Source organism: Limulus polyphemus, unplaced genomic scaffold (genome assembly GCF_000517525.1).
Source record: "Limulus polyphemus unplaced genomic scaffold, Limulus_polyphemus-2.1.2 Scaffold249, whole genome shotgun sequence".
NCBI classification, from domain to species: domain Eukaryota; kingdom Metazoa; phylum Arthropoda; class Merostomata; order Xiphosura; family Limulidae; genus Limulus; species Limulus polyphemus.
The window spans coordinates 1-26,916 of NW_013665859.1; the positions used below are offsets into that span (position 1 = coordinate 1).

General features: G+C 32.7%; 2 protein-coding genes across 7 annotated transcripts in view; one reads left to right on the top strand and one right to left on the bottom strand.

Annotated features, from left to right (window-relative positions):
• The first annotated feature begins 857 nt into the window (after positions 1-857).
• On the top strand, positions 858-25,972 carry LOC106478781 (multivesicular body subunit 12B-like). Of its 4 annotated transcripts, none has more exons than XM_022382433.1 (3): positions 858-946; positions 11,107-11,887; positions 25,736-25,972. In XM_022382433.1, exons 2-3 carry the CDS (start codon positions 11,141-11,143, stop codon positions 25,739-25,741), a joined length of 753 nt encoding a protein of 250 aa, XP_022238141.1. In that variant the 5' UTR covers positions 858-946; positions 11,107-11,140; the 3' UTR covers positions 25,742-25,972. The 4 variants fall into 4 exon arrangements, with proteins under 4 accessions (XP_022238141.1, XP_022238142.1, XP_013794800.1 ...); XM_022382434.1 differs by having other exon boundaries at positions 25,739-25,972; XM_013939346.2 differs by lacking the exon at positions 25,736-25,972 and having other exon boundaries at positions 11,107-17,665.
• The window catches only part of LOC106478782 (WAS/WASL-interacting protein family member 3-like), a 39,089-nt gene continuing 33,937 nt past the window's right edge, over positions 21,765-26,916 (bottom strand). For all 3 annotated transcript variants that reach the window (XM_022382429.1, XM_022382430.1, XM_013939348.2), the window contains exon 8: positions 21,765-22,651. In XM_022382429.1, the coding sequence (XP_022238137.1) occupies positions 22,518-22,651 (134 nt within the window). In that variant the 3' untranslated portion in view covers positions 21,765-22,517. The remainder of the gene's footprint in view (positions 22,652-26,916) is intronic.

Sequence of the window (26,916 nt, forward strand, 5' to 3'; positions counted from 1 at the left end):
TTTCGTCCTCTCGTTTCCTATTTTTCTTCTTTTTTTTTTTCTATCCTACTCCTGACACCAATTTGTTACGTCTCCATGTGTTAATTAATTTTCCTGTAACTTCGTTCCGACAAAACTTAAGCGACACAAGTCTTTACTTAATAAAACTGGTTTATTCTTTCCGAATATAACTCTGCGATACACTTAATCTCAATATTCGCGCTAAAACAAACAGTATCACGAACGAACGTTAACTTCAACAATACCCTGTGACTGCAGTTCAATTACTCACTATCTATACACACATTACCTCCCCTCTTTTATATACCAGCGTACCCTATTTCTAGTAAGAACTTGAACATTCGCCAAAGTACATGATAGTTCTAGAAACGTTGCGTCACGGTGGTCATGTGACTCGCTGACGCAACAACCCTTTGACTAACAGCGGCTTCAATATCAACGTTTAAAAAATCTAAAAATATATTATTGTTTTACAAATTTCTTGATGTTACTACTAATTTTTACCTTCAAGTAAATCAATTCAGCCAAGCCTGAAAGCCCCAAATCTTTTTGATTCAAAACCTTTTTGGGTCCTCTTCACTGCTCGTTCAAAAAAATGCTTCCTTTCTTTGTGTGTTTTGTGAGGGTCAAGAGCCTTCAAGCAAAACTTCAAATATTGGCAGAATTGAAATAACAAGTAAACATAGATACATAACTGTAACGCAATAACGCAGACATGTATAATAGTATATAGATCTTTATGTAATAAGTATTTTGAATATTGTTATCAATAAACACGAGGGAGCGTTAATCTAAACAAGTCCAGGATGTATGTGTCCAACCCCTGATCCTATTTGTTTCTTTTTCAATGACTGTAGTTTCCGTTTCAAACTCTCACTCTCAGAGAGATTTTAAGTGTTAGTAAAACTTACAAAGTGTAGGCCTTTGATCATTGGGGTGTGATTGTGTAAGCTTTCGTATATTTTTTGAAATTTTGGTAGTGCAGTAGCGATTAATTGATTTCTGAACTTTTCGATTTTTATTTGAACTGTCATTATTAATAATGATAGTAATAGAACTTAGAAGTTAGCATACCTGCTAAACATTTTGGAATTTGTAAGCTGGTTAACTTTAACTTAAGTTTAACTTAACACTAACAGTTAACTTTTAAGTCTTAAGCAAGGTAAACTTATATTTATTTTAAGTTCAAAAAACAATTTTGGAATTTGTAAACTGGTTAACTTTAACTTAAGTTTAACTTACCACTACCAGTTAACTTTTAAGTCTTAAGCAAGGTAAAGTTAAATTTATTTTATATTAAAAACAACGAAAACAAACTACAGCTTCTTTATAATAGTATAATTCACATTCTTAACTAAAGACAAACTTTATAGACAGTAGTAGAGTTTGTACTGTTGTAGAATATTATCATAAATGTTAATATGTATAATTAAATTAATATATATTTGTATATATATATATCATATGTGCCTTTTTTTTTCATTACTAATAGTAATACTATAGAGAACTCTTGAATATGTGAATAATCTTTCATTTGTCCTCAGGTTTTTCTAACATTAATTCCTATTTTTACTTGAGATTTGATCATAAACAGAATGGTTTTGTGATTCCAGTTTTATTTTTTCTCTACAGTTCACAATGACACTGACAGAGCCATACATGAATGATTAAGGGATAAATGTATAATAACAAATAAGTAACACTGTGATGGGGCATGAAATGTCAATAAATCTTGCATATGAAGGGATCAGCATTTATCTACATGTTGGTAAAATATTTTTCAGAAATTTGCAAATTATTATATGATATGAGTAATAATACACGTGTTATGGAGAAATATATATCTATATATGTATCTGTCTGTATTATAATGAAAATGTTTATAGATTGCTAATATACATTATACGTACTTCAGCTCAAAGAAACTATTCCTGTGTGAAATTGTAGTATTAGCTGATATCATATAAAGCTTTCTCTTGTTGAATAAGGAATTATGCATATTATGCATTTCACTGAAATTTGACCTCTTATAAGTAAATTTTTTTAGATTCCTTGCTTCAGCACTTTGAAGGAGGTTAAATCACTGCTGCAATTAACTAAATAAGGAAAATTTATGTAAATTAAGAGTAAAAATTATTTTTCACTCTGTTATTTGGTAGCTGCTATGTCTTTATTAAATTAGCTACTAATTAGGTAAGTGTTTTTAGACAAGTACCTCTGTAGTTGCAGTACTAGTAATTAGCAAAATCAGTAATAATTAAAAGCAGATTTTAGTGTTAAACTTGTCTATAAATTTTGAAATCTACAAATTTTGGGTGGCTTAGTGTGATAATATATTACTAGAGAATTAAGATTAATATCATATAACTTCCTTATGATTCGAGATAGTTCATGGATACTTGGGGCAGAGCTTAAAAGGTACAATAAGTGCCAGGACCAGGATTGGGTAATGTTTGACATTTGTGAGTTTGATTACAATTCTAATATTCTACATTTGCAGAGCTTGCTGTCTTGAGGATAAGTTAGAGGAAAGTTATGCTATTACTATTAAAGGGGGGGGGGGAATAGCAGGTTAGAGCAGAAATCATGGAAGCAAGGCAGGATATGGATAGAGTTAGGGTAGAGATTACCTTATGAGAACAAGAAGAGGAAGAGAAGTGTGCTTGTAAGGGTTTGTAGTAGTAAAAAAAAGTTAGAACTATAGAGGCAGTTTCAGTTAACATTTAGGTACCAGCCTCTAATAGATTTCAGCAATTGGCTGCTTGCAACAAGGAAGGAGATAATCAAGAGGTGTGAATAGTGGGGACCCTCTCATTAAGTAAAGTGATAAAGTTGCTTGTACTGGGGTGTGTAGAAAAAGTATGACTATAATTTGCTTGCTAGATTCTAAAGTACAGGACATTGTAGAGCATGTTGCCAGTTTAGTTGCTGGAACTAAGAAGCATTTTTTTTTTCTGTTGTGCATGTAGGAGCAAACAATGTTGGAAATTTTTAATTGGAAAAGCTGCTTAAAAAGTGCAAAGAATTTCTTCAGAGGTTTAGTGATAGATATAAACATGTAGCCATTTCACAAGTACTTTCACAATAAAAGTGGGAATGAATTACTTAGCAGTATACAAGGCTTAAATGGAAGATATTATTCAAACAATAGGTGTGCTGGTTGGATCTATAGGATAGTTTTCATGGCAAAGGTGAATCGTATGATAGAGATTATCTCTACTTATTAAGCAGGCTAGGCATCAAGATGTTCAATTAAACTCTAAAGAAACTCGCTTTAAACACCAACAGTTTAAACTTGCACAGTGGTGAGGAAGCTTTGGGAATAAACAAATTGATAAATGGCTAGGGTAGTGAGAAAATTTGAAAAAGATTTAGAGCATAACAAGCAGAGCTGGGCAATTAATGGAATTTGATAATTGATTAATTGTCAGGCTCATTAATAGAATAGATTCAACTAATTGAGTATTCTCATGATATAGCTTTGAAAAAAAAATTATACCCATGGTGGGCAGAGCGCAGATAGTCCATTGTGTAGCTATATGCTTAATAACAAACATAATGGCAGTACTTTAATTATAGTTGGAATAATTTAAAAATAGTAATAACTAGAAACTCAAATTTCAGTTAATTGATTATTTTCATGAATTTTGACACTAACTGATTAAGTTGAACAAACTTGAATTAATCAAAAATAATAATGAAAAATCATCATGGAAATATTTCAATTACTGAATAGTTGTAATAATTGGAAACAGTAATTTTGATTAGTTTAATATCTTTGTGGCATTAAATGATTTAGTTGTAATATCAGCTACTGCATATTTGGAATAATTGAAAAGTAATAAATGGAAACAATAATTATTTTCATAACATTAATTGATTTTAATTGTAATTTCAAGTAATTGATTATTTTACTTGACACTAATCGATGTATTCAATGCTCATAGGTAATCGAGTTAATTGGCCAGCTCTAATAACAAATTCAGTAATAGTTGTAAATATAAGTTTGTTAAATTTAAAGATGAACGTAAATGAAAATTATCAGGGACAAAATGGATGAGTTCAGGGTTTAAGTTGAAAAAACTAAGAAATAATGGAAATTACTGACACTTTGTTATATATTAGGAATATTGATAATAATAATAATATTTGGCTAAATGTTGAGATAAAAAGAAATGAGATGAAGTATGTTAGAAGTAAGCAAAATGTTAAAATGAATATTGGGATATTAAAAGATATCTGATGGCAAGTTTTTATTGAAGACTATGAGATAGGTGAACTTTTAAATGCTCTTTTGTATTTTTATAAAAGAGGATATTATAAATATTCCTAATTCTGAGCATTATAAAGGAGATATTGGGATTGACATGAATCATGTATAAGCTCATCATTTGGTGCTAAAAAGAAAGATTAAGAGATTACAAATATATAATGCACTAGGACCAACCAATATTTTTCTGAGGATTTTCATGGAGGTCAAAGATCACATATATGAGCCTCTCTGTCATTTTTGGTAACTCAGTAAACAGTGGGCTGAGTATTGTAAAATTGATAGTTATTCTTATTTTTCAACGGAATGATTAAAATTGCCCTAGAAATCATAACCAGTTCATCTTACTCCAATATGAAGAAAAATTCTAGTCTAACTTGCAAAATAATTTAGTGACATATTATAAAGGAAAATTAACATAGTTTCATTAAAGAGAAATTTCCCTTACTAATATTTTAATTCTTTTTCAGCATCTAGGTGTGAACCTAGATTTTCAAAAAGCTTTGGATAAGGTGCCACACAAAAGATTAGCTAAGAAAATCAAATCAATGTTGGTTGGGGAAGGACTAGTAATAGTAATTTGGATTGTAGAATGGCTGGATAAGCAAAAACAAAAAATTATTAATGGTGTCCAGTGAAATTTGACCCCAGTGGAGTGCCTCAGGGGTCAATACTTTGTCCTTCCATTTTCTTAATTACACTAATGATATTGATAGAAGCATAATTAGTAAACTACTAAAGTTTTGAATGACCTTAAAACTTGTGAGTATTCATAACTATATTTAAGATTTTGGGAGTACAACAAATTGACTTGGATCAGTTTGTTAGTTGAATAAATATTTAGCAAATGGCATTTAGTTATAGTAATCATGCAAAATAATGCACATGGAATATCATAATTTAGACTAGAAGTTTAATACAGATGTAAACTTATGTAATAACATGAATGAAGAAAAGGATCTTGTTATAGTGGAGAACATGTCATTTAAGCTATTAAAGCAGTCCTCTGTTGCTAGTACCAAATCTAATAGAATTGTAGGAGGTATTTATACACATAATGATTACAAGTCCAAAGAGGTATTTATCTATACAAATCACTAGTTAAGCCTCATTTTGAATAGTGTATATAGTTTGTGTGCTTGTCTGACAAAATATATTGACCTATTGGAAATGGTTCAGATGAGGGCTAGTGGGATTATTCTGAGGATGGAAGTGTTATCCAGTCGAGATAGGCTAAGATCTCTTATTTTTTGCTGAGGAAAGAAGGTTGAGAGGTGTTCTTATTGAAGCTTGCAAGATTGTGCAGGGATTGACAGGAGAAAGGCCTCTGATTTCTTTGTGCTGTATTCTGAAGACTAGGACAAGAAGGCACAAATTTAAGATTTGGAAAAGACAGAATAGGCACAGTTTTAGACATTTTTCTAATATAATGATTGGCTTATGTAATGATTTGCTGTCAGCTACTAGTGGAAGGCTGCACATTGACAGAGCTTAAAAGGAGGATTGATATTTTCCTGAAAAATAAAGGGTGAATTTAAGTTTTTATTTTTTCTCAAGGGTGGGTGTGTAGGTCTCTGTGAATGAAATGATGCAAATTACTCCTTTGATGTTCAAAAGTACTGCTAAAGATCTAAATCTGTTTCTTAAGTGTTTTAGGCAGATAATTACCTAGAATGGCTGGACTTGAGTAGATGGTGCATGATATCCCTGATGTTGAGGCTGGATGGACTAATGTTCAACTTAGTTGAACACTTAGCTTTGTATGAGAAGTAGGTAAATTGTAGTTGAGTTGCACCAACATTTTCAAGTCTAGAAAGAGAGGAAACAGTGAAAACATGGCCACTTTTGAAGATGATTTGTTGTGGCATTTGCAGCTAGTGAGGATGGTCTTGTTGATACGCTTATTGAACGTCATTCAAGTGGAAATAATGCACCATCATATGGATGTTAGAAATATCTACACCTTAACAAGGCCATTTTCTGTGGCAATTAGGTTTCAAGATGTCAATTCAAAAAAGATCAAAGGAAAGGAAGAAGCCCATAGCAGCAGTTCCAGAGACCCAACCTTGACTAGAGCAAACTTCAGTAATGCTTACATTTAGAAAATTTTAAGTACAACCCCATGCATCCCCACCACAAGCACTTTCTGGTGCCTTAGCACAGTGAAAGTGGTTAACAAAAAAGTGGTCAGGGCTTCTCTGGTCCTCCCACGATGGTTGTGCTATAACAGCAGCAGGCACCTCTTCCCAAATGGTATTCTGGAAAGGAGAGAATCCATGACACAGTTTTTGATTGATGGGGCATGTCAAATAAAATTGCCTATATCTTGTCCCCAGACAAGACTGGAGAACCATTCCATTTTGGTTAATTTCACAGCAGGTGTAAAAGGAACATAAACTATGTATACTGAAGCTTTTGTGCGGTTAAACTAACAGAGCCAAGTCTGGTGTGGCCATTGATCTGAAAGCACAGTAATCAGTTTATGTCAAAAGATGTGGTTGTTAGTCTAATTTGCAGAGAGTTTGGTGGAGCTTGATATGTATCAATAAAAAAGTATGAAAGCAAGGTCAGGTTCCTGGTTGATACAGCAGCTGCCAAACCTCTGGCTCACAGTGTATTATATCGGGCACTGCCAGTGGAGCTCAGCCTCTTAAAATAGGCTCTGTTCTGCTTAACAGAAACTGGCTAGATGTAACTTAATTCTATCACTTACATATTAAGGTATTTGACTCTCATCTTGATTTAAGCATTAGTATCTTAGGGGAAGAACTACTGCAGAAATTATCAGCTACTTTTCAATTGTGCAATAGGTGAACTGCAGTTCTGCAGGAAAACCAATCAGTGCTTACCAGATTGGACTCAATAACAGTAGACTGCACTAGTAAATTTTAAGAAGGAAACCATAGTGCCACCAAGTGTACACGTGATATTCTGTGATGTACTATTGATAAAGCCTATTGCATTATTTGTCACTTTCTCTTATGGTGAAACCAACACATGAAACATCGAATGAAGACATATTCCCGACACTGATCTATATGGACATTGAGTTATTCAACTTCCTGCTTGAATGGTGAATGAAGCAGAAATAACTGGAACAAGCTGTATAGCTGGTGTTGCTTCAGTTCCTCCACATATAAGAGCAAATATGATAGCTGTCAGAATATCTGTGATGATTTTACATACAGTTTGGTTTAAACAAATCAACAGGAACTCAATTTGCTAGTTGAATATAGCCTTGTGTTTGTGGGACCAGATAGATACAGGAAACATTGAGATACAGCAAATGTTGAAAGATGAAGTAACACAGCCTTTGGAGACTACTTGGTCATTTCCAGTATTTAACTTTAAGAAAGAAGGTACACAGATCTGTGTTCATTTTAGGCTGGTTAACACAACATATATATATTGATACTTTTTTGTTATTGTGGACAGATGAACATCTGAAAGTATTGGATTTCTTAAACCCAGGTGATGCCTCATCATCTTACTGTGTAGTTCTTCTATAAACTTGTCAACAAGGATCTGCCGAAGCCATTACAAGGTAAGCCTTACTGTGCAGATCATCCATGTAGGTGGTCAAGCTTATGTGGTATCCTCTTCTAAGTCTTGAATTCAGCCTAATGAATTTCTTGAGTTTTCACATGATTGAACCTACTGTGCAACTTGGCAATCACAGTCTCACAGTCCCATACTTACACTTCACTCAAGTACCCAATATAATCTATGGCCAGGCCATCTAAGCTCAAGATCTATAGACCAGTCCTTCCAGACCCACCTGAAAAGGCTCAGAAAATGGCCTAAATCATCCTTAGCTGCATCTTTGAATGTTGGGAGCAAGATGCATTTATTTTCGCTCATTGACCCATTCTGGTTAGAACTTTCCCTCACACTCTTGGCTGTCACCTGACTGTGATATCCTCTACATCACAGGCACAGTGTTGTAGGCATGCTCACAGACTCCAACTCTCATATGAGCAGTACATCTCCGGTCCTGTGTAGCAAAGTAAAGGGTCACCATTGAGAGATCAACCATGTGCTCTGCACAACCCCAGCCTCCTCCATGATGCATGGACACCCCTGCAGTATATTTTCTGACTTGGAAAGGCTCACTACTTTCCCATGGTTTCACCATTTGATGCTCACTGTCTCATCTGGTGGTGAGATAACTCCTATTTTCAGATGCCCTGCACCAATAGCATCTCCCTTCTGTCTAGACTATTCTCGATTGGCTTTAACCAGAGCTAGGGTATGGTTACTCTTGCTGGTGAAAGTCTAGGGATTCTATACAGACTGTCTCACTTGATCTCAGAATCAACAGATGCCACACCATTGAGGTGACCCTCAATTGTCCATACTTCCCTTGAACTAAAGTCAATCCTCAAGAAGAGCATGAACAGCCATTTTGGATGCACCAGACACTGGTGGCTCTTCTTGAGTCATCAGCTGCAGTTAGATGGAAGTCATGGGCCTTTGCAGCATCAGTGACTGTTTGATATCCAGGAGAGGACTTCTCTCAAACAACCATCACTGTGCAATGACCAACTCTCTTTCACAAGTCCTTTGAATTGTGGAAAATGCTATTTCTCTTACAAAGAAGCCTTCTAAAACTTAAATGCAATAGTAGGAGTAAAGTACAATACACACATAAGAAGAAAAACAGAAAATGATATATATCCTGTGGTGAAGGCACCAAAATTTTCTTTTTTCCTATCCACTCTGTGGCAGTGGCATAGTGATAGATGGGCCAGGGGTCTCTCGAACTTGATATTTAAGATTTTGAATATTGTAATTGAGGTAAAGATTTCGTGAAACACCAAGAGACTTTAATGGGAGGGGACAACAATACTTTTCTGCCTCAGGGCCTTTTGAAACCTAGTTATGCCACTGTTCTGTGGTATTTTCAGATGAAACTGATTTCCCATAAAATGTGATAAGTCTTGAGAATAACAGACCTGACAAGATATTTATTACAGAGTAGTTCTTAATTTATCTGAAAGTGAGCTTATGAGAATGGGAAAAAGAGACTAGACAAAATGAACAACCTTTATTAAATAATAGAGGCATAGTGTATATGCTTGCTTAGAATGCTAAGTATTTGCTTTTACTGGATTGTAAACTTTTCTCTTCAAACTATACCATATACCGGACTGTTTAAACCTTAATAACCTAATTCAAAGGTAGCATCAGACTTATCCAGTGTGACTAGTGCTTATCACACGACTGGATACTCTCATCCAAACTTAAGGGAGGCTGTTACCTCAAGGTATCACCTGCCCTACTACTGGAGGATACTGCTGTTGACATCCTGCACAATCTGCAGCAATATAGCTACATCTTCCTCAAGCAGACCAGGTGTGTGACCTTTATAACCACATGTTATGTGAAAACTATAAACCTAGAATAACTTTAATTTTGAAAAATACTATAATAAAATAAGTTTAGAAATGCATGGTATGCTTATATACCACAAACTACATTTTTTATAAAGATAATTTTTATCTGTGTTTTCAAGGCTGGTTTTCCAATACCTTGCCTGTTCAGGTAGTATCTCAACCTTGTAGTCATTCTACTCTCAGAGTTTATTAATCCCAAATCTTGAACTGGGTTTTAATATCAGGACATGATTTTTCATTTCTTTTCCCTTCGGATGCTACTATTGTATGCTTTAACCAATTAAGGGTCTCTTAATGCTGTTTTCTTAAAAGGTGACATCAGGTTTACCATCTTGTGATCCACTGATGTCTTCCACTATTGAAAAAATTTCCTTCACAGATATTATTCTGTCATTTTTTTATTTAAAAGTGTCAAAACTGTATTTCAACTTGAATCTCTTCAAGTGTAATCTTTTAGGATCTATGTTCATTGTGGTAGCTCTTTAGTATTTTCATTGCACAGTTTACCAAGTATAAATTCTTTGGAATCCTCTGAAGAACAATGGGGTAACTTTTGTAAAGTCTAGACATATTTATTTTTCATTAGTTTGGACTTTTAATGAAACCATACATTCAACTGAATGATTAGTATTTCAACACAAGTGAACACAAATATGCACATTGGCTACTTATGATGTACGTACTCTTCTGTTGTCTGTAGTATATACTTACTTATGGATTTCTCTGCCATTGATGCATAAAAGTAAGACTGGCATATACTTTGTGCTTTCTGTCATTTTGTACCTTAGTATTCAAGCCATAATGTGTAGAAGAAACTGTTTGAAATTGTATACTGGTATTTAGATAAAATCCAGAGAACTCATTATACCTACTTCTGAGAAGCATACATGTATCACTCACTGTACCCAAACTTACCATGTTTGGAGTTGCTTTGACTATTTATTACTAAAGCAAATTTGATTCAACTAAAAATTGTAGCATTAGCTAGCAATGTACATGTAAATGAATCTGTATGATGGTTCCAAAGTAAATTGCTCAATTCAGTTAAATATGTTTATCTTGTTTTTGTAAATCTGAAATCAAGTTGTTCTTTTTATGTTTTTTCCATCTCTTACTGTGCATATAAAATGTCTTTTTTTAAAGTCAACATTCTTGAAAAAAAAAAGAGTATGAATTTAAAAAGCAAATAGATCTTTGAGTTTTATTGTTAATACTAAAATATTAATATTGGGTTGATTTCAGTACATAAGAAATGTGGTTGATTTTGTAAGTGTACAGTAGCATGAAATGTTAAGATATTTTTACATATTAATATTCAATACATATTATTAATTTGTCAAAAGTTTTATATACAGTGCTTTTAAAAGAACTGAATGTAAAGTGTTTCTTGACAGTATTTCACATGCTAGAATTTCAGTAACTTTTGTTTTCTGTTCTTAGAAAAATTTTCAACCATCCAGATAGAGTGAGAGTTATGGATCTGCAGAGTGTTTTCAAAGCCTTGCCAGATGATCAAGTTATTACAAAAATCTGCATAGTTGAAGATCCTTCCAAGTGTCCACCAGGTTTTCAAGTTGTATCTCGGACTTTTGACCAGGACACAGATGCCGATTTATGGAAAGATAGAATATTCGGCAAGAGGATAACCAGATATATATGCTTCTCAAAAGATCAGTACAGCTCTGATGAAGTGGTTGAATCTATTGCCATAGCTGGAGAAAAAGATTTATCATCAGAATGGACTGTTCTGTTCTATACTTGGGACACTGAACAAAAAGCCATGAAAAAGAAAAACCTGTGTTATAAAGTTGTAAGAAGAGAATCTGTGCAAGTGGCAGTAACTGACATTATTGTGTTGAGTAAATCAAAAAAACCTCCTTTTGGATTTATTCTTGCAGGTGAGGTAAATAGCTTATTAATCTGTTACAAATATGGTCCAATTTCTCCAACAAAATACCCTAGAGGAGTAGGGCCATCAAATGGTCAACATATAGCTTCAGGTAATTGGGGTGTAAGCACTGGACAAAGTCAGCAACCATACATACAAGGACAACATACCTTATATGGAAGTTCTATTACTCATAGTGCCATGCTAGATGGAATACCTTTCACTGTAAATCCAAAATACGGTGACGTCAGTCGCCTACCTCCGTTTATTATCCCTGAAATCACATTAAAGACCGAAGAACATTTACAAGCGCAGTATAATTACAGTTTTCAGGTAGAGTATCAAGTTCAACAAGCTGTGTTATCAAACTTTAGCTGAATGTAAAATATTTTTAGTTTTAGTGTGTATCACAAAGGTGCATACTTTCCTATCAAAGTAGCTATTGATGAGAAGCAAAAAAAACATGTAATAATTCTAGGTTTGTGTTAGTGACCAACAAGTTAGCTTCCTGTATTGATATCTCAATATAAATGTTTGAGTAAAATAATGAACTTGGTCAACAAAATAGAACTGTGTAGGCTTATCAGAAGGGAATTTAATTTGCTGATAAGCACTGGAAGGAGTAAGTCTTTTCTTTATATTATCTAAATACACAGCTTCAAGTACCTCAAATTATACAAATTGTAAGAAAATCATGCTATTACTTATTTTTATATGTGTATAAAGCTACATGTGCCTAATAAGATGTTTAATCCCAACTGTCAATTCCTTTTGTCAACATATGCTCAGCAGAAGGTTTTGCTTTTTATTCTGATAACATCGTTCTTTACTTTGAAAAATGTTTGCCTTGTCTGCAATAATGTTTGAATAATTATTGCTTTTTCAAGAACGGAAAGTATATCCTAATAGGGTTGTTTGGTACAGATACTTTTTTATTATTGTTTATAGGATAAATTTACAACTTATTGTATGACCTTCGGTATGATCAATGTTGGTGTATTTTACTAACATTAATAGAAGCCAGCATTAGTTGCCATCTTTAATGGATTTTTTTTTTCTTTTTACCTTTTGAGTGATCTTGGACTAGAAACATACTGAATCATACATTTTTTTTCTTTTTCCTATTTTAAAATTTAGTGTTTATATACTTATTAATTCAGGGTGTATATTTTTGTAAAAGTATACTATAATCAATATTAGAACATGTTTTGAATTGTTATTTAAAGGGTTTAACTAAACTTGCACATTAAGTAATTAAACTTAAAATAGTTAGATGAAGTAAAGTTTATTCTTGGGTACAAGCAAAAAGTTTTCATACCCTGCAGGTTGTAATTTTTTTTTGTCTTCTCGAATTATTGATGGGAGTATCGTTGATTACAAAAACCATCAAAGAGCACATGACCTAGTTAAGCTACACAATAAGTATTTGTCCCTTGAATGACCAATTAGCCTTTACTTTCTCAAGTAACCTTGGTAAGTAGTTGCTAATCAATTAAATGTCACTCCCATTAATCATAAACATCGAAGTAATTGATTATTCTCATTAAGTGGGAGAGAAAAATATCCACTGTTCATGACTTAAAAAGCACCAAAATAAAACTTATGATTCTAAAAATCAGGTGTCGATACCCATGATGTGCAGGCAGCCCATTGTGCAGTTTTGTGTTTAATAGCAAACAAATTTATTAAAAAATGTTTTGATTACTTGGATAGTTTGAATAATCAGAAGTGACGACAACTGGAAACCTTAATTTCGATAAGTTGATTGTTATCATGAGCCATGACATAATTGATTAAATTGAACAAACTTGAATTAGTCAAAAATGAAATCATAATGGCAATATTTCAATTATTGGATAGGTAGAATAACTAGAAATGCTAATTTTGGTTGGTTTATTATTTTCATCAGATCAATAGATTTAATCATAATTTTGATTACTAGATACTTGGGGTGGGACTAGCTGCTCGAATACCAACATTTTCAATATTTTTTGTATTTATATATTTGTGTAAAGCTAGAGAAGTTCACCTACTTTAACAGTTTATTTTAACAGAGCTAAAATTAAATAGATAAACAAGCTTAAAAAGCTTAAGAAATTAATTTGTAGGGATTAGTTTATTGCTAAAAGTCATACATTGAGGATGAAGTTGAATAAAGTTTTTTGTTAGATGTTCTTTCCTGATTCCAAAATTGCTCATAGAACAGGTATGGCAACAACACCAAGATTTCCCATTCCGTGCACACTCGTTTTTCGTAAATGTAAATGTATTCTTCAAGAAAAGCTTCACTTGGCTTCAACACTGCCAATGGGAAGTACAGCTAACACAAGAAGAAGCTCCCATACATTAGGGAAAAAGCATACATTTGCAATTAAGTGCAAAACAGAAATTATATTTTGTGAGGTCTCCTTGCTATTTTCATAAGTATATTTCCACCATTTAATTCACTGTAAAGTGGTTCTAAGTTTGACAGTATATGCTGCTATTTATCAAATAGAATAGTGTAAATAGCTTCAATATTCATGTGTTTAGCTAACTCTGGTATTAGGCTACACAACTCAAAATGAGTTTGTTTATTCTCACCAAATCTGCTTTCTAATTGAGAAATGATATGATTCAAAAAGGGAATTACAATGGCCTTCTTTCAATAATCTGTTTATGGATTTGGCTGGTGAGTTGTCACTATGCTGCTGTCATCCACATCACAATGGCTACACCTATTACTCGTTCTAGAGGTACAAAGTCAATCAGCATTTCATGAATAATAGGTTTTTTGTCTGATTTCTTTAACTTAAATGCATTAGCAGACTGAGAGAATTTCATTGTTATGTGAGGTGATTTCATATATCATTATGTAAAAATGTGGACAATTCTTTAAATTGCTTAAAACAAATTTTCTTTTCAAGTCTGCTGTCACTTGCAGTATTTCATTCTGGATATCAGTATGCGTATATTTTACAATTATTGAGCATGAATGAAATTTTTTTGTTTTAAGAATCATCTTTTTCAGCCAATAATTGTAAAAGAGCAATACAATTTCCTTCATTTGAACTTGGAGGTTAACAAAATCGATTATACTATTGCCTTTGGTACCCTGCAAAGCAATACCGTGTTGGGCACAGAGAAAAACAGCATCTATAATACTTGGAAGAATTTTGCAATTCCTTTTCATATATGATTTAGTTATTTCATTTATATTCACATCAATTCTCATTGAAGGATTTTCAAACTGTTTTTGGAAGTCTTAAAGATCTTTGAACAGCATCCTGATGACAAAATTTTGATTCATGCTTGCGCGAGTGCTCACCAGACTTATCGTAGTTCACAAATGGAGCAGTAACAAAAACATATGCACTAGTTTTTGTCCTTAGTTGAGAAACGTATGCATGATACACACCATCTTCCTGGAAGAATTTCACTATAGGCCAGCCATTTGAATTCTAGGAGCTAACAATGTTGAAATGAGATAGTTTTAGTTTTTTCCAGCTACTTTAAAAGTTCTGCTATGTAGTTTACATTTTTCCTTTGGCTTCCAAAAATTTGAGAAAACTATTCTTTCAGGTTCAGTTAGGTCACTGTTTACTGCATGTGCAATGTCCAGTGAATTGTGGGATGCAGGTGGTGATTCAGACACAACTTCATTTTCAATTATCACTGTTTCACTCTCAGTTGGAATTTATATCACATTTTCTGAATCACCTTTTAGCAACAGAAGAAACCTGATTGGCTGATGTTGAAGTAGGCATTTCCTCAATCTGAATTCTATTAATTTTTTTGAAGTACTCACCAATTTCCTTCTGCCCATGAGGCCTTTTGGTAGCCATACCTGAAAGAAAAACAATGATATAATTATGCAATGTATACATTTTGAGAGAAATGAAAATTATTTTCATGAAATTAAGGATTAATTAAATAAAATTTTCAATACGTTACGTTATATTTTTATGGAGTATATTATTAAATTCATAATTATTGTAGCAATGAAATATAAAATAAATATGATATATGAATCACATAATGAGCCAGATGCACAGAATATATAATTATAACATTGCACATGATTAGATTTTATAGAATAAAGGTATCTTCATAATTGTATTGAATTTTGATACGCTTAATATACATACAACTTTTTTGCATACAAACTTGTATTTAAATTATATTGAACTAGTATAAAAGCCCATCAAAAATGATGGGAAACCAAAGCCTACTAAATTGAAACCTCCAATGTGCACTTGCAACTTTGCCACCTGTAAACTTTGATTTCTTTGACATTTAAAATACTCTTGAAATAGCATTGAAGATCTCTCAATTTGATTTACTGCTACAATAATGTATGTGTGCAACAAACACGTAATCACGTGCATATGATATTGTTATTAACAACAATTAAAATAATGTAATTTACTAATGGGCTTAGCTTTCACTTCATTACATTGTATGGTAAGAGTAAATGACAGAATGACAAAGGGAATAAGCCTTTGATAGGTAGTGATTATCTTTAAGTAAAACAGACAATATAGATAGATATATCTGCAGAAGAATGATGTGATGTTAAGTGGTGAATCAAGGAACATAATACAATGTTAAAATAAGCATAAAATTTTTTTCGTCTTTTGCTTAAAGGCGGTGGCTAGCAAACTCCTCTGGCAGAGCCCCTGTAATTGAAAACACTATTTGGGTATTTTCTGAAGGGTTTAACTGTAATTTTGATTAATCAGTGTATTTGATGCTTAAAGGTAATTAATTGATTTTATTGCCTGTCTATGCTAGTAACCTGGTGCTTATTAAAATTGTTCAGCACAGAATCTTTTCTTTTTAAATGGCCTAAAGAAATTCTTTACACTCTCAAAAAAGTACAAAAGGTTTGTATTGGAGCTTTTATTCTTATAATCAGTTATCTTGTGTTTTTGCAGCCCCTCCCTACAGTGTTCCTTTCACATTTAACACTTGCATCTTGTACATCTTTATTACTGATGGGAATTTCTTATATCGTGCATGTGATTTCGAATATGCATACATTTGTTTCTTTATAGCCAAGTGCAAAGCTATACAAAGGGCTATCTATATATGCTCTGTCTACCACGAGTTTCTAGCATTGTAAGTCTGCAGACATACTGCTGTGCCACTGGGGGCTGAGTACATGTCAATGTAGTTAAAAATGAATATTGTAATACAAGGTTGTTGTATACAATCTTTTACACCTTTCTTGTTTCATAAATAAAAGTATATTGTTAAAACTTATCATTAGGTTCTTTCACATATTTTATTATAGTTATGTAATGGCCTCTAGAATATTATTTCTTAAGTACACATAGGCTTATGATTTTCACGTTAAATTTAAGTTTCAGTTTGTAAATTTTAAAAAAGCTTGGTTTTCTTTTTAATTGTCATAATTAAACATTTTTAATAAAATACCTTACTGAATACATTATCTTATTTGTTAGTCTTGAATTATGTGTAAATTCAACACAGTTTTGTTGTAGTATTTATATTACTCGGAATGTGTCGTAAACAAGTGTGGTAGATGGTTCATGTGCTTATTGGAAACTCAGATTTATCTAGTCATTGCTTTAATGCGTATATATTGCCAAAAGTAATGTTTATTTTTCTATTCATTTTTAGCTGTTTACAACTTGCACTCATTTATAGTCATGCACATATACATGTACTGTAGCAGTTTCATATTCCAGTTACTGACTTCTTTTTTGTGTTGAGATGTATTTTACATTGTAGATTAACCTTATTTGTATTGAAGATACCTATACTTTTCATCTTTTGTTCAAGTAGTAAAGAATAATTATTATTGACTGTTATTCAGTATTGCATATTAATATCTAAGTATAAGGCTACAGTTTTCATTTTATAATATCCCTCTTGCAAAAAATTTTTGGTGCTGTAATTAATCATGTGAAGTAACATTGACTGATATAACATCCATGCAGGAAAAATTGGCACATGAATTCACAGAAAATAGGATTAAAACTAGCATAATTTTGCTAGAATTGCATAGGGCTATTAAATGAAAAGCAAAATAGAAAAATTTCATGTAAGTTACAATAAATGACTTGTAGTCATGCTATTTTTATTATTAAAAACACTTTTATAAAATTTGTGTATGTTACATAACCTGTTTATAAAAAATAATGAACTTCCACTTAGTGTTCTACAGAACCTTTATACACGTGTTAATTTTTGTATTTTCAAATGAATGTAAAATAAATACTTTTATGCATAAACTTTAAATGTGGTATTGTTTCAGAGTGCTTGAAGACAGAGCCCACACATTAGTATTCAATTAGCTAAAGAGAGCTAGGGGGGGATAAAGGAGACACGGTAAATTCTGGAATCATGAGATTTCTGTTAATTGTGTATAACTTCAAAGCATACAGGGAACTGGTATTTTGGGGATTTGCTTTTCAAAATTTCATAAAAGTTCATTACAAAATGGGAAATATTAATGTGGTTATTCAGAAATCTTCATTGGAGATATCAAACACACTTTCACATTCCCACACATTTTATGTTTCAGCATTATCTGCACTTTGTTCGTGAAAATTAATATTTTCTATTTAGGGCTATTCTTTTTGATGTGACATCTGCATTATGTTTTCATCAGGACTGTAGATACCTATCCTCCCAACTTTGACAAATGGTCATAAATTGGTTGATTTTGATTCCATCCCCAAGCTAGAGCTGGTTTGGTACCCAGCAGACATTAGATACTGTCACAAGGGTGGGATGAATTGTGAATGAATCCAAATCACTCATCTGAGAGACCTCACCAAATATCCTCTCAAAGGCTTCATATTCTATCTTAATGTGTGACTGTAGAGGATTCCAAGGTTTGAGGGGATTATCACTTTGGATGTTATTTTTGATTAGTACTTTGGTGGCAAAAGCTACAAATGTCATAAACCTTCTGGCAGATCAGCTCTTGTACCTGAGCTGGCCTACCTACAGAGTGGCCCCTCTTTGGTGACAGAATCTACAAATGTACATAATGAACTTGTGTCATGAACCTTCTGGAAGATCAGCTCTTGTGCCTGAGCTGGCCTATCTACAGAGTGGCCCCTCTTTCATTTTCACATCTAACCATTCTTTTTTTTTTTTTTTTTGGTATTGGCATTAGGGCTAATTTCAGTTTTGACTTTTTGCTTCCATTTTTATTTGATGTAGCATGAACAACCTGGGGAGTTAAAATTCCAGTTTGCTTCAGAGTCAAGTAGTCTGGTATATTTTCATTATGTACTTATCGTTAAAAAAGTAGGGGTCAATATTTGTGGACATTTACACATCAGAAATGTTATTTACCTCTCCACAGAACTGAGAGCCCTTCCTTGCACCACTGCTGATAGTTTTTGCACACACTCCAAGCCCTCGAACAAAATTCTCACCTGTACACATTATAAAGTATTCTGTGCCAGTCTTTGATACAATCAAAATTAGACTATGGCCTTCCACCAACAGGAGGGTAACAGATTCTCCTTGCACAGTATTCACTTTGAATACATAGAATATAGCAAAGGCTTGTGTCTTTCGTCAGCATTGCTAGAGATTCAGACATGTTTTTTTGTTACGAATTACAGAATTTTTTTACTTATTATTTTAAACTTTTATTTAACGTTTGAAGTGTTTTCTTGATTTGGAAAAAGCTATTAACTTGTAGACTATCAGTTAGAACTTGTGCTACAAATTATATTTTCTTACATTTTAGGAAATATGCTGCAGAGTTGGTTATATGGTTTTTCTCACAGCACTGTTGACCATAGCTATTAACCCAGTACTTGGGTTTCAATATTTACACAATTTTCATCAATACGAACTTCACAAAGTCGATGTACGGCAGACATACCAGATTTATTTGTAAAAAATTTCACCATGAATTCATTTTTATAAATATTATTGCATGCACAATATCTCATAACTGCATTTCTGAAACCTTCCAACATACAAACTCTCCTTTGTAGAAGTTCTTATTTTCCTTCAGTGGGGACTGAAGTTACTCAGATGGTGAGCAGTGTTACCACCATTGCACATCATGTGGTTGATTCATCTAGATCCTAGAGTCCTAACTTCCTGCTTCTGTACCTTCATCTTAGCTTGCCTTGTCTTTGGACATCATCCCACAACATAACTTTGCATCTGGTTATTTTATCCCACCTTTGCCTTTCACTACTCAGATAATGCAAATATTTGACATTTGTTCTTTTAATCCATTTCTTTTCAGTTGGTTCTCAGGTGAGCTTTTTCATTCATCTCAACTCACTCTTCCTCCCTATCCTATTTGTTGCATATTTGGCAGATTCTTTCAGTCTGTCTTCATGTTGACTCTCATTTGCCATATCTGTCCTGCACCTAAAGATTCCTTCTCTACGAATAAATTAAGTGACACTCATACATAGGTAAAATATTAACAACAAACATACAATGTTCAACAGTTACACTATAAATAATCTTTATTAAGAAAAGGGTATAGCCCAAAAGAGACTCGTCTGATTTGTTTAATCTACCATGATAGATGATGCTTTACATCTTTTTCATGTTACCTCCTATCAAGTTAATTATCTCATAGCTTCTTTTTAATTGTTGACTTACCCTGGATGTGCTCTTGTGGGCAAGAATATAAATAGCCCCCAGTACATTTGTGTTCATCACTTACACCACATTGCAGTTTCATCTCCCTCCTAGTGTCATTATGCAGTCTTCCCCGAGGCTGTGTAGAGGTGAGTTGTTGTTGTTGTTATTATTTTATTTTTTTTAATATATATATGTATCTTATCCACTAGCTCTATACTTCAATTTGATTATTAGATAACTTGTTTTAGGTTAATTAGTCAGATCTTTTATTTATTTAAGAGTACATCCATCTATGATTTTGGAAACTTAACACATCACAGTTTTTAAATTCATTAACTTAGGTTATATTCTTTTGTTTAAAACTAAGAAACCTTTTTTTTTTTTGCTTACAACTTGTCAGTTCTTTACAAAATACAGATAAAAGAAATTACATGTGGAAGTGGCTAAAGAATAAATAAGATGAAATAACCTAAATGCTTAAAAATGGCTAATTGTCATGCAAACAATTCAGGTACTTGCAAAAAATGTTTGGGGTTAAAGTTAGAAAAAAAAGTGTGCAGATATACATAAAATAATGTACAATAAGTTATATGTAGCAACTTGCTTTAAAATAGGACTGACAACAAAACTATTACAATTTGAGAATCCACAATAATGTACTTGGGAAGAGGAATCTCTGTGTATATTGCAATGTTCAGATGGCTTAAAAACCAGAATACCTCATCTCATCTTTTTCATTCTAGATTAAAACACCATACTAAATAATGTCATAAGCAGAGGGGCTAGTGCTTTGGATTCATAATCATAAAGGTTACAAGTTTAAGGCTTGCTTGCAATATGTTCTTGTATCCTTGAGCAGGAGACTTTTCCCCCCATTGTTTCAGTGAACTCGTTATACAATGGACAACAGCAAGTAATTAGGAGTTAAACTGCAAAAGACTGGTGTCCCATCCAGGAAAGGAATGTGTCACCATTCTTATCCATTTGTGCCACTGAAATTGAAATGAAGCACTGGCTCCTGTGTCCCATCTGGGTTTCGGATGGATCTGACTTTTGACTTGATTGAATAATATCAATAACATATGTACAGAGAATAACTTTATTATCACCATTAAAAACAAATACTATGATGAAAATCTTACATCAAATACAAAATATATAAAACTTCTTCACAGTTTTTACAATATTGTAATACATCCAAAGAACTTTGTCTCTAGTCTCAAACTACATACTTTTCATGGAAATAAAAATAAATATAACTGATGTCAATATTACTTTTAAATCTTTTGAAGTGTATCTTAGGAAATAAATATCAAGAACTCAGTACAAAAAAAAATCATCCAGGGTGGGTAAAAAGTCTGGGCATCCCCCTTATTTGAAGCTCATGTTAATTTCATTGATTGTAGCAAAGGAATGATATGAAACAACTGACGCTTTGAAATAAAAATTGTTGAAAATGTTGCTGAGGTCACTGAGGAGGATGTCACATTGCATGTGGAGACATATTACCTTGTCATGAAAAACACCAACAGGAAGACATTTTGAATTATTAATTGAATATTATCAGCCAATATGAGATATGCCAACATGGAAAAAAAAATCCTACTTTCATGTACATTACTTTTATTTCGGGGGGGGGGGGTGATTAGACTTTTTACCCACCCTGTAGAGTGTATTTATATAAAATATTTAAAAGTTAGAATAAAAAACATTATATAGCTGTTGCTTACCTATATTAAAATAAAGTACGAAATGCAAATAAAATTATACAACAACTTGCTTTAAAATAAGGTTGACAACAAAACTTTGAAAAAATTGAGAATGCACAAAATTATTCAGTACAGTGTGGAAAAAAAAATTAAAGCATGACAGGTTCCATAAACTGTACGATCTAAAATATTATTACACATACATTAATGAACTGAACTTAGAACTTTTTTTTTTGGTTCTAGGTATGTAATAGTGATCCATCCTAATTACAAAATTGCTAAATAAATACCACCAATATTTTATAAGTAGTTGAGATAAATATTTCTCTTCTAAAGTGGGTCAATGATAATCCTTCAGAAACTGAAAGGTTATAAAAAAGGAAGTATTTAGGTTGAAATGGAATATTTCATTATTAAAGTGTTGACGGACTTATACCAACAAAGAGATTCACTCAGTTGTGCGCTTTAAACAAACATTTCACTACAACTAAGTGTTTATGGAAAGAACTATACAAATTATTTTTTCTCTAAACACTACAGTAACTGTCATGGATAAAGTTATCTTTAATTGGCAACCTAGCTTTTGGGCAGGAAAGACTGAAGTTTAACGTTGTTGACTAGTTTCACATTTTCTCGTGTCGATTCTGAGGCACGGATTTCTTTTGACACAAATATTAACATTCACTTGCATTAATAACTTGAACATTAGGCAAAGGTCTAGTCAAGCATTCAGAAACCATGGAAGGATGTCCTTGACTGGTAGGGATTGGTGGTGGTGGTGGGGGTTGTCTTTTATCAGTTGGAAAATCTGTTAAAGTGTAGAAGAAAAAAACTAAAATTTAAAAAAGTCCAAATATCCTTGTTAAAGTCAATCATTATCAACAAAACTAATTGAAATAATCTTCCATTAAAATAAGTGTAAGAATTTAATAGTAACTAAGCCTTTGTTTTAACTTTCTCTGTTAGAAAACAAAACATAAAATAATATGACTTATGATAACATACACACATAACAATCATGGTTAATGTATGAACACACAGATTTTTATAATTACTTTTTTTTTACCTATAAGTTTAATCTTTTATTAGACAGGTAAGCAGATACATTAAATAATTACTAGATAATACGTTAAACTTGCTTATACCAGGTGTGTCCAACTTTTCAAAACTCAAAGGCAAAAAAGGAGTGGGTATAAGTTGCAAGGACCTTCATTTTTCAGAAATAGCAGTAAACAACAGCGAGTTGGAAAACGTCTTACTCCTATTTTATCTTTTCAATTTGATTAACCACCACAATAGTTCAACAGTCAGTTGTTAGATGGCAAATACTCCTCTACCATATGACACTTGTGTAAGTTATTTAGTTAGTATGTAATTAAGCACAAAGCTACACAATAGGCTATCTGTGTTGTGCCCACCACAGGTATCAAAAACCCGGTTTCTAGTGTTGTAAGTCTGCAGACATATTTTTGTGCCACTGGGAGGTCTAACTCAGTGCTTATATACCAGGAATGGGAGTTTGCGATTTTACAAGCTATTTGCAGCTCATAGTAGTTATATGATTCTTTGAGTGTAACATGTATTTGGTTTATTGTTATTTACACAAATTACTTCCAGTGGTACAGCAATATGTCTGCAGACTTACAACACTAGAAATCGGGAAAGGGAGTTTGCGATTTTACAAGCTATTTGCAGATCATAGTAGTTATATGATTCTTTGAGTGTAAAATGTATTTGGTTTATTGTTATTTACACAAATTGAGTTCATGAGGGAATTTGACCAGGGAACATTTATCTTGGGGACATCCCCCTTAAAAAAAGAAATAAGTCCTACAATATGTGCATTTAGTATTCTAATATACTGATCTAATAACTGTTGTATCTTCACAATCCAATCAGTGTCCATGAATTGGCACAATGTAAGTAGTGTAGTCATATGATTTGGATGGTAGCATGGATAGTGAAAAACCACAGTAAATGGAACAAACTGTCAAGAGTCTTGATATTACAGAAAGTAGATTTGACACTTGTGCATCTCCTTCAGTCTAACATTATCTTCTGGTAGTAAAACCTGTCAACAACACCTACGTGTTCCCAGAATTTTGAATTATCTTTAGAGTAGAGGAGGTCAGGAAGCTGTCTAGCTTAAAATGACCTTAGAAGGTGTTGAAATTAGGCAAGCTTTTGATTAAACAACTTTCAAAGATTCTTCTTTGTGTATATTTATCCATTTTGCATAAAATTATTGTTGGTTTTCAGTAGATTTGATTCTCAGAATCTCATATGAAGGAAATTTCATTGTTTGTGTTTCCATATTTATTTTTTATGTTCAGAGACTATACTGTCAAGACTTCTTTCAGTTTCACACACATAACCTTTCTCATAGGATTGACATGACCGATTAGGTGTTCTGTTTGAAGTTCTTTTTAATGGTGTTCAAATATTTGTCAATATAACACGAATAGTGTGTATTATAATTGTGTTGATCTTTTTCATTTGGATATGTTAATTTATGGTGTGAATTATGAGAGTACTGACTCATGTTTTGTTAATTTGATAATTTGCAATATGGATCATCATCAAGTGCCGTGCTTTGTAGTGTAGGCAATCATGTCTCTTTCCCGCTCCCAGACACTTGTGATTACATCAGTCACCCTCTCTTTGAGTATCCAAATTGTTAAACTGTCCAGGATCTTCTCTCACTGTCTACCTCTACTTCTTTTCCCCACAAATTTCCCAGTTGTAACCAAGTGTTCCATCCTCTTTCTCCTCTTCACATGACCAAAGAATGCTGCTTGTTGTAGAACTTCTTCATTGTTTTCAGGTCTTTCTAGGAAGCCCTTAGCATTCTATGCATAAACCATATTTTGGTCATATTAAGTGATTTTTCCATTTGTTTGTTTATTGTCTGTGATTGGCAACCATACATCAAGACTGATTCGATGTAGCAGCTAAGAACTCTTTTGCACACTTTCATTGATATACCTTTGTTAGTCAATATATTTTTCATCTTCATAAATGTTGTCTTAGCATGTACAATTCTGCTCTTGACCTCATTTTGACATCTGCCATCTGACGTAATCCATGTCACAATATGGATAAAGAAAGTTAAAGATTTCCCCTTGCTTTTTTGTCTCCTCAAAGTTTTTGGTAAGTTGTTGCCCTGATATACAACAAAATTCTAATGGAGGTGACCATTAATCCCAATTTTTTTGTGAGACAACACCATTTTTCCATATTAGCTTCCCAGAAAATTTGAGGTCTTATCTGGGATACCTAAGTGTCCCATTTTTTTTATACACATCCTGTAAAATGTCCATATTTTTTAGTTCAAAAGAAATTTTAAACAATTACATGCTAAATAAACTTCTAGCTATAAAGTACTGTTCCATAACTCCCTTCCAATCATTATCTTTACTGAACTTTAAACTACCATAGAGTTTAGCAAGATAGCCAGTTGCTTTCATTCTAATTACCCAGAAGTACATAGGTGGGAGCAGAATTGGCACATTTGTGGAATTAACAGTGCATTGTTTCTTTCTCTTTTCATTCACATAAATCATCATTTGAAATACAATCAATCATTATCTTCAGATTTTCTAGTAATATTTGTTGAATGTCGATGTAATAAAGACACGCTATTTATACTAAAGTTAGTCAGCTTTTATTAACATAAATTGCATTGTACTGTGCATAAACCTCAGAATTGCTGAAAATGGAAAAGTGACATCAACGTGTTTGAAAGTTTCTTAGTTATCTCAACAGTAAAAATGACAATATAAAAATTTCAGCAGATTACCAACATGATCACCAACTTACTTTTTTTTAAAATTGTTACAAATTTCACACAAAGCTATGCAAGGGCTATTTGAGCTAACCATTCCTAATTTAGCAGTGAAACACTACAAGGAAGGCAACTAGTCATCACCACCTACTGCCAACTCTTGGGCTACTCTTTTACTAACAAACAGTGGGATTGACCATCACAATTTAATGCCCCCACAGCTGAAAGGGCAAGCATATTTGATGGAATGTGGATTCAAACCTGCAGATTAAGAGTTGAACGCCCTAACCAACTGGCCATGCCAGGCCTTTTTTGTTTTGTTTTTTAGAAACATTAATACACAACAAAAATGGTAAGTTTGTGATTTTTTTCCCCTCATAAATGGACATTTTGAGATCTTTGTTTTAATTTTAACAGTTTTATACCAAGAATTTTTAAGAATTTAATTAGAACCATACATGTTTCATCTCAAGTACTTAAAAACTGTAATAAATTTTTTTCAACTGGCATGATTGATAATATTAAACATGATCATCTTACCAACATATTTCTAAATGTTCCAAAACAGTCTTTATCAGCAGTATTAGCTTAAACTAGTAAATAAGCTGTGTGTGTGTAAAACAACTGCAAAATCTTGTACACAAAGCTTATCATCATACTGAATTAAGATGTTTCTTTAAACTTGAATGTAATTTACATCATTGTATAAAGAGATAATTTAACATTTGTAAGTACCATCTATTTGATTATGCACGGTACAATTAAATATGAAATGACACTACAGTGTACTTTGAGAAAGAATTAAGTAATTTTCACTTCTGACACTTTATGAAAATTTCATTGAGAAGAAAATCATGTATAATGGTACAATATCAAAACTTGCACAATAAAGAGGTTTGTCAGAATTTAGTATTTTTTATAAAAATAAATAAATTTCAGAACTGTCCTTTACTGATGATCAATTTTGATCTGAGTTAACAAAAAATGGTATTATTAACTGCCAATTCATTATTAAGCATCCAAGGTTTTAAAAATGTCCATCGAAGAACAAAAGATAATGGCAGATATGGGATTCTTTGTTCTTCATAGCACTAAAGAAGAATGCACAAAACAAACGAGTTTCTATTCTGGATCAAAGCAACTTAAACCATCTTTAAACCACAATCTCTTTCATTCCACTTTGTAATATTTGTGCTAATTTTGTGACTAACAGTGATAAGTTTTAGTAGTTTTTGTTTTAGAAGTCCAAAAAATTATATACCGTTTGTTACAATAAGCCATTAATTATT

Coding starts and splice junctions, on each gene's coding strand:
- LOC106478781 (XM_013939346.2), top strand. CDS start 11,141: ATGGATCTGCAGAGTGTTTTCAAAGCCTTGCCAGATGATCAAGTTATT.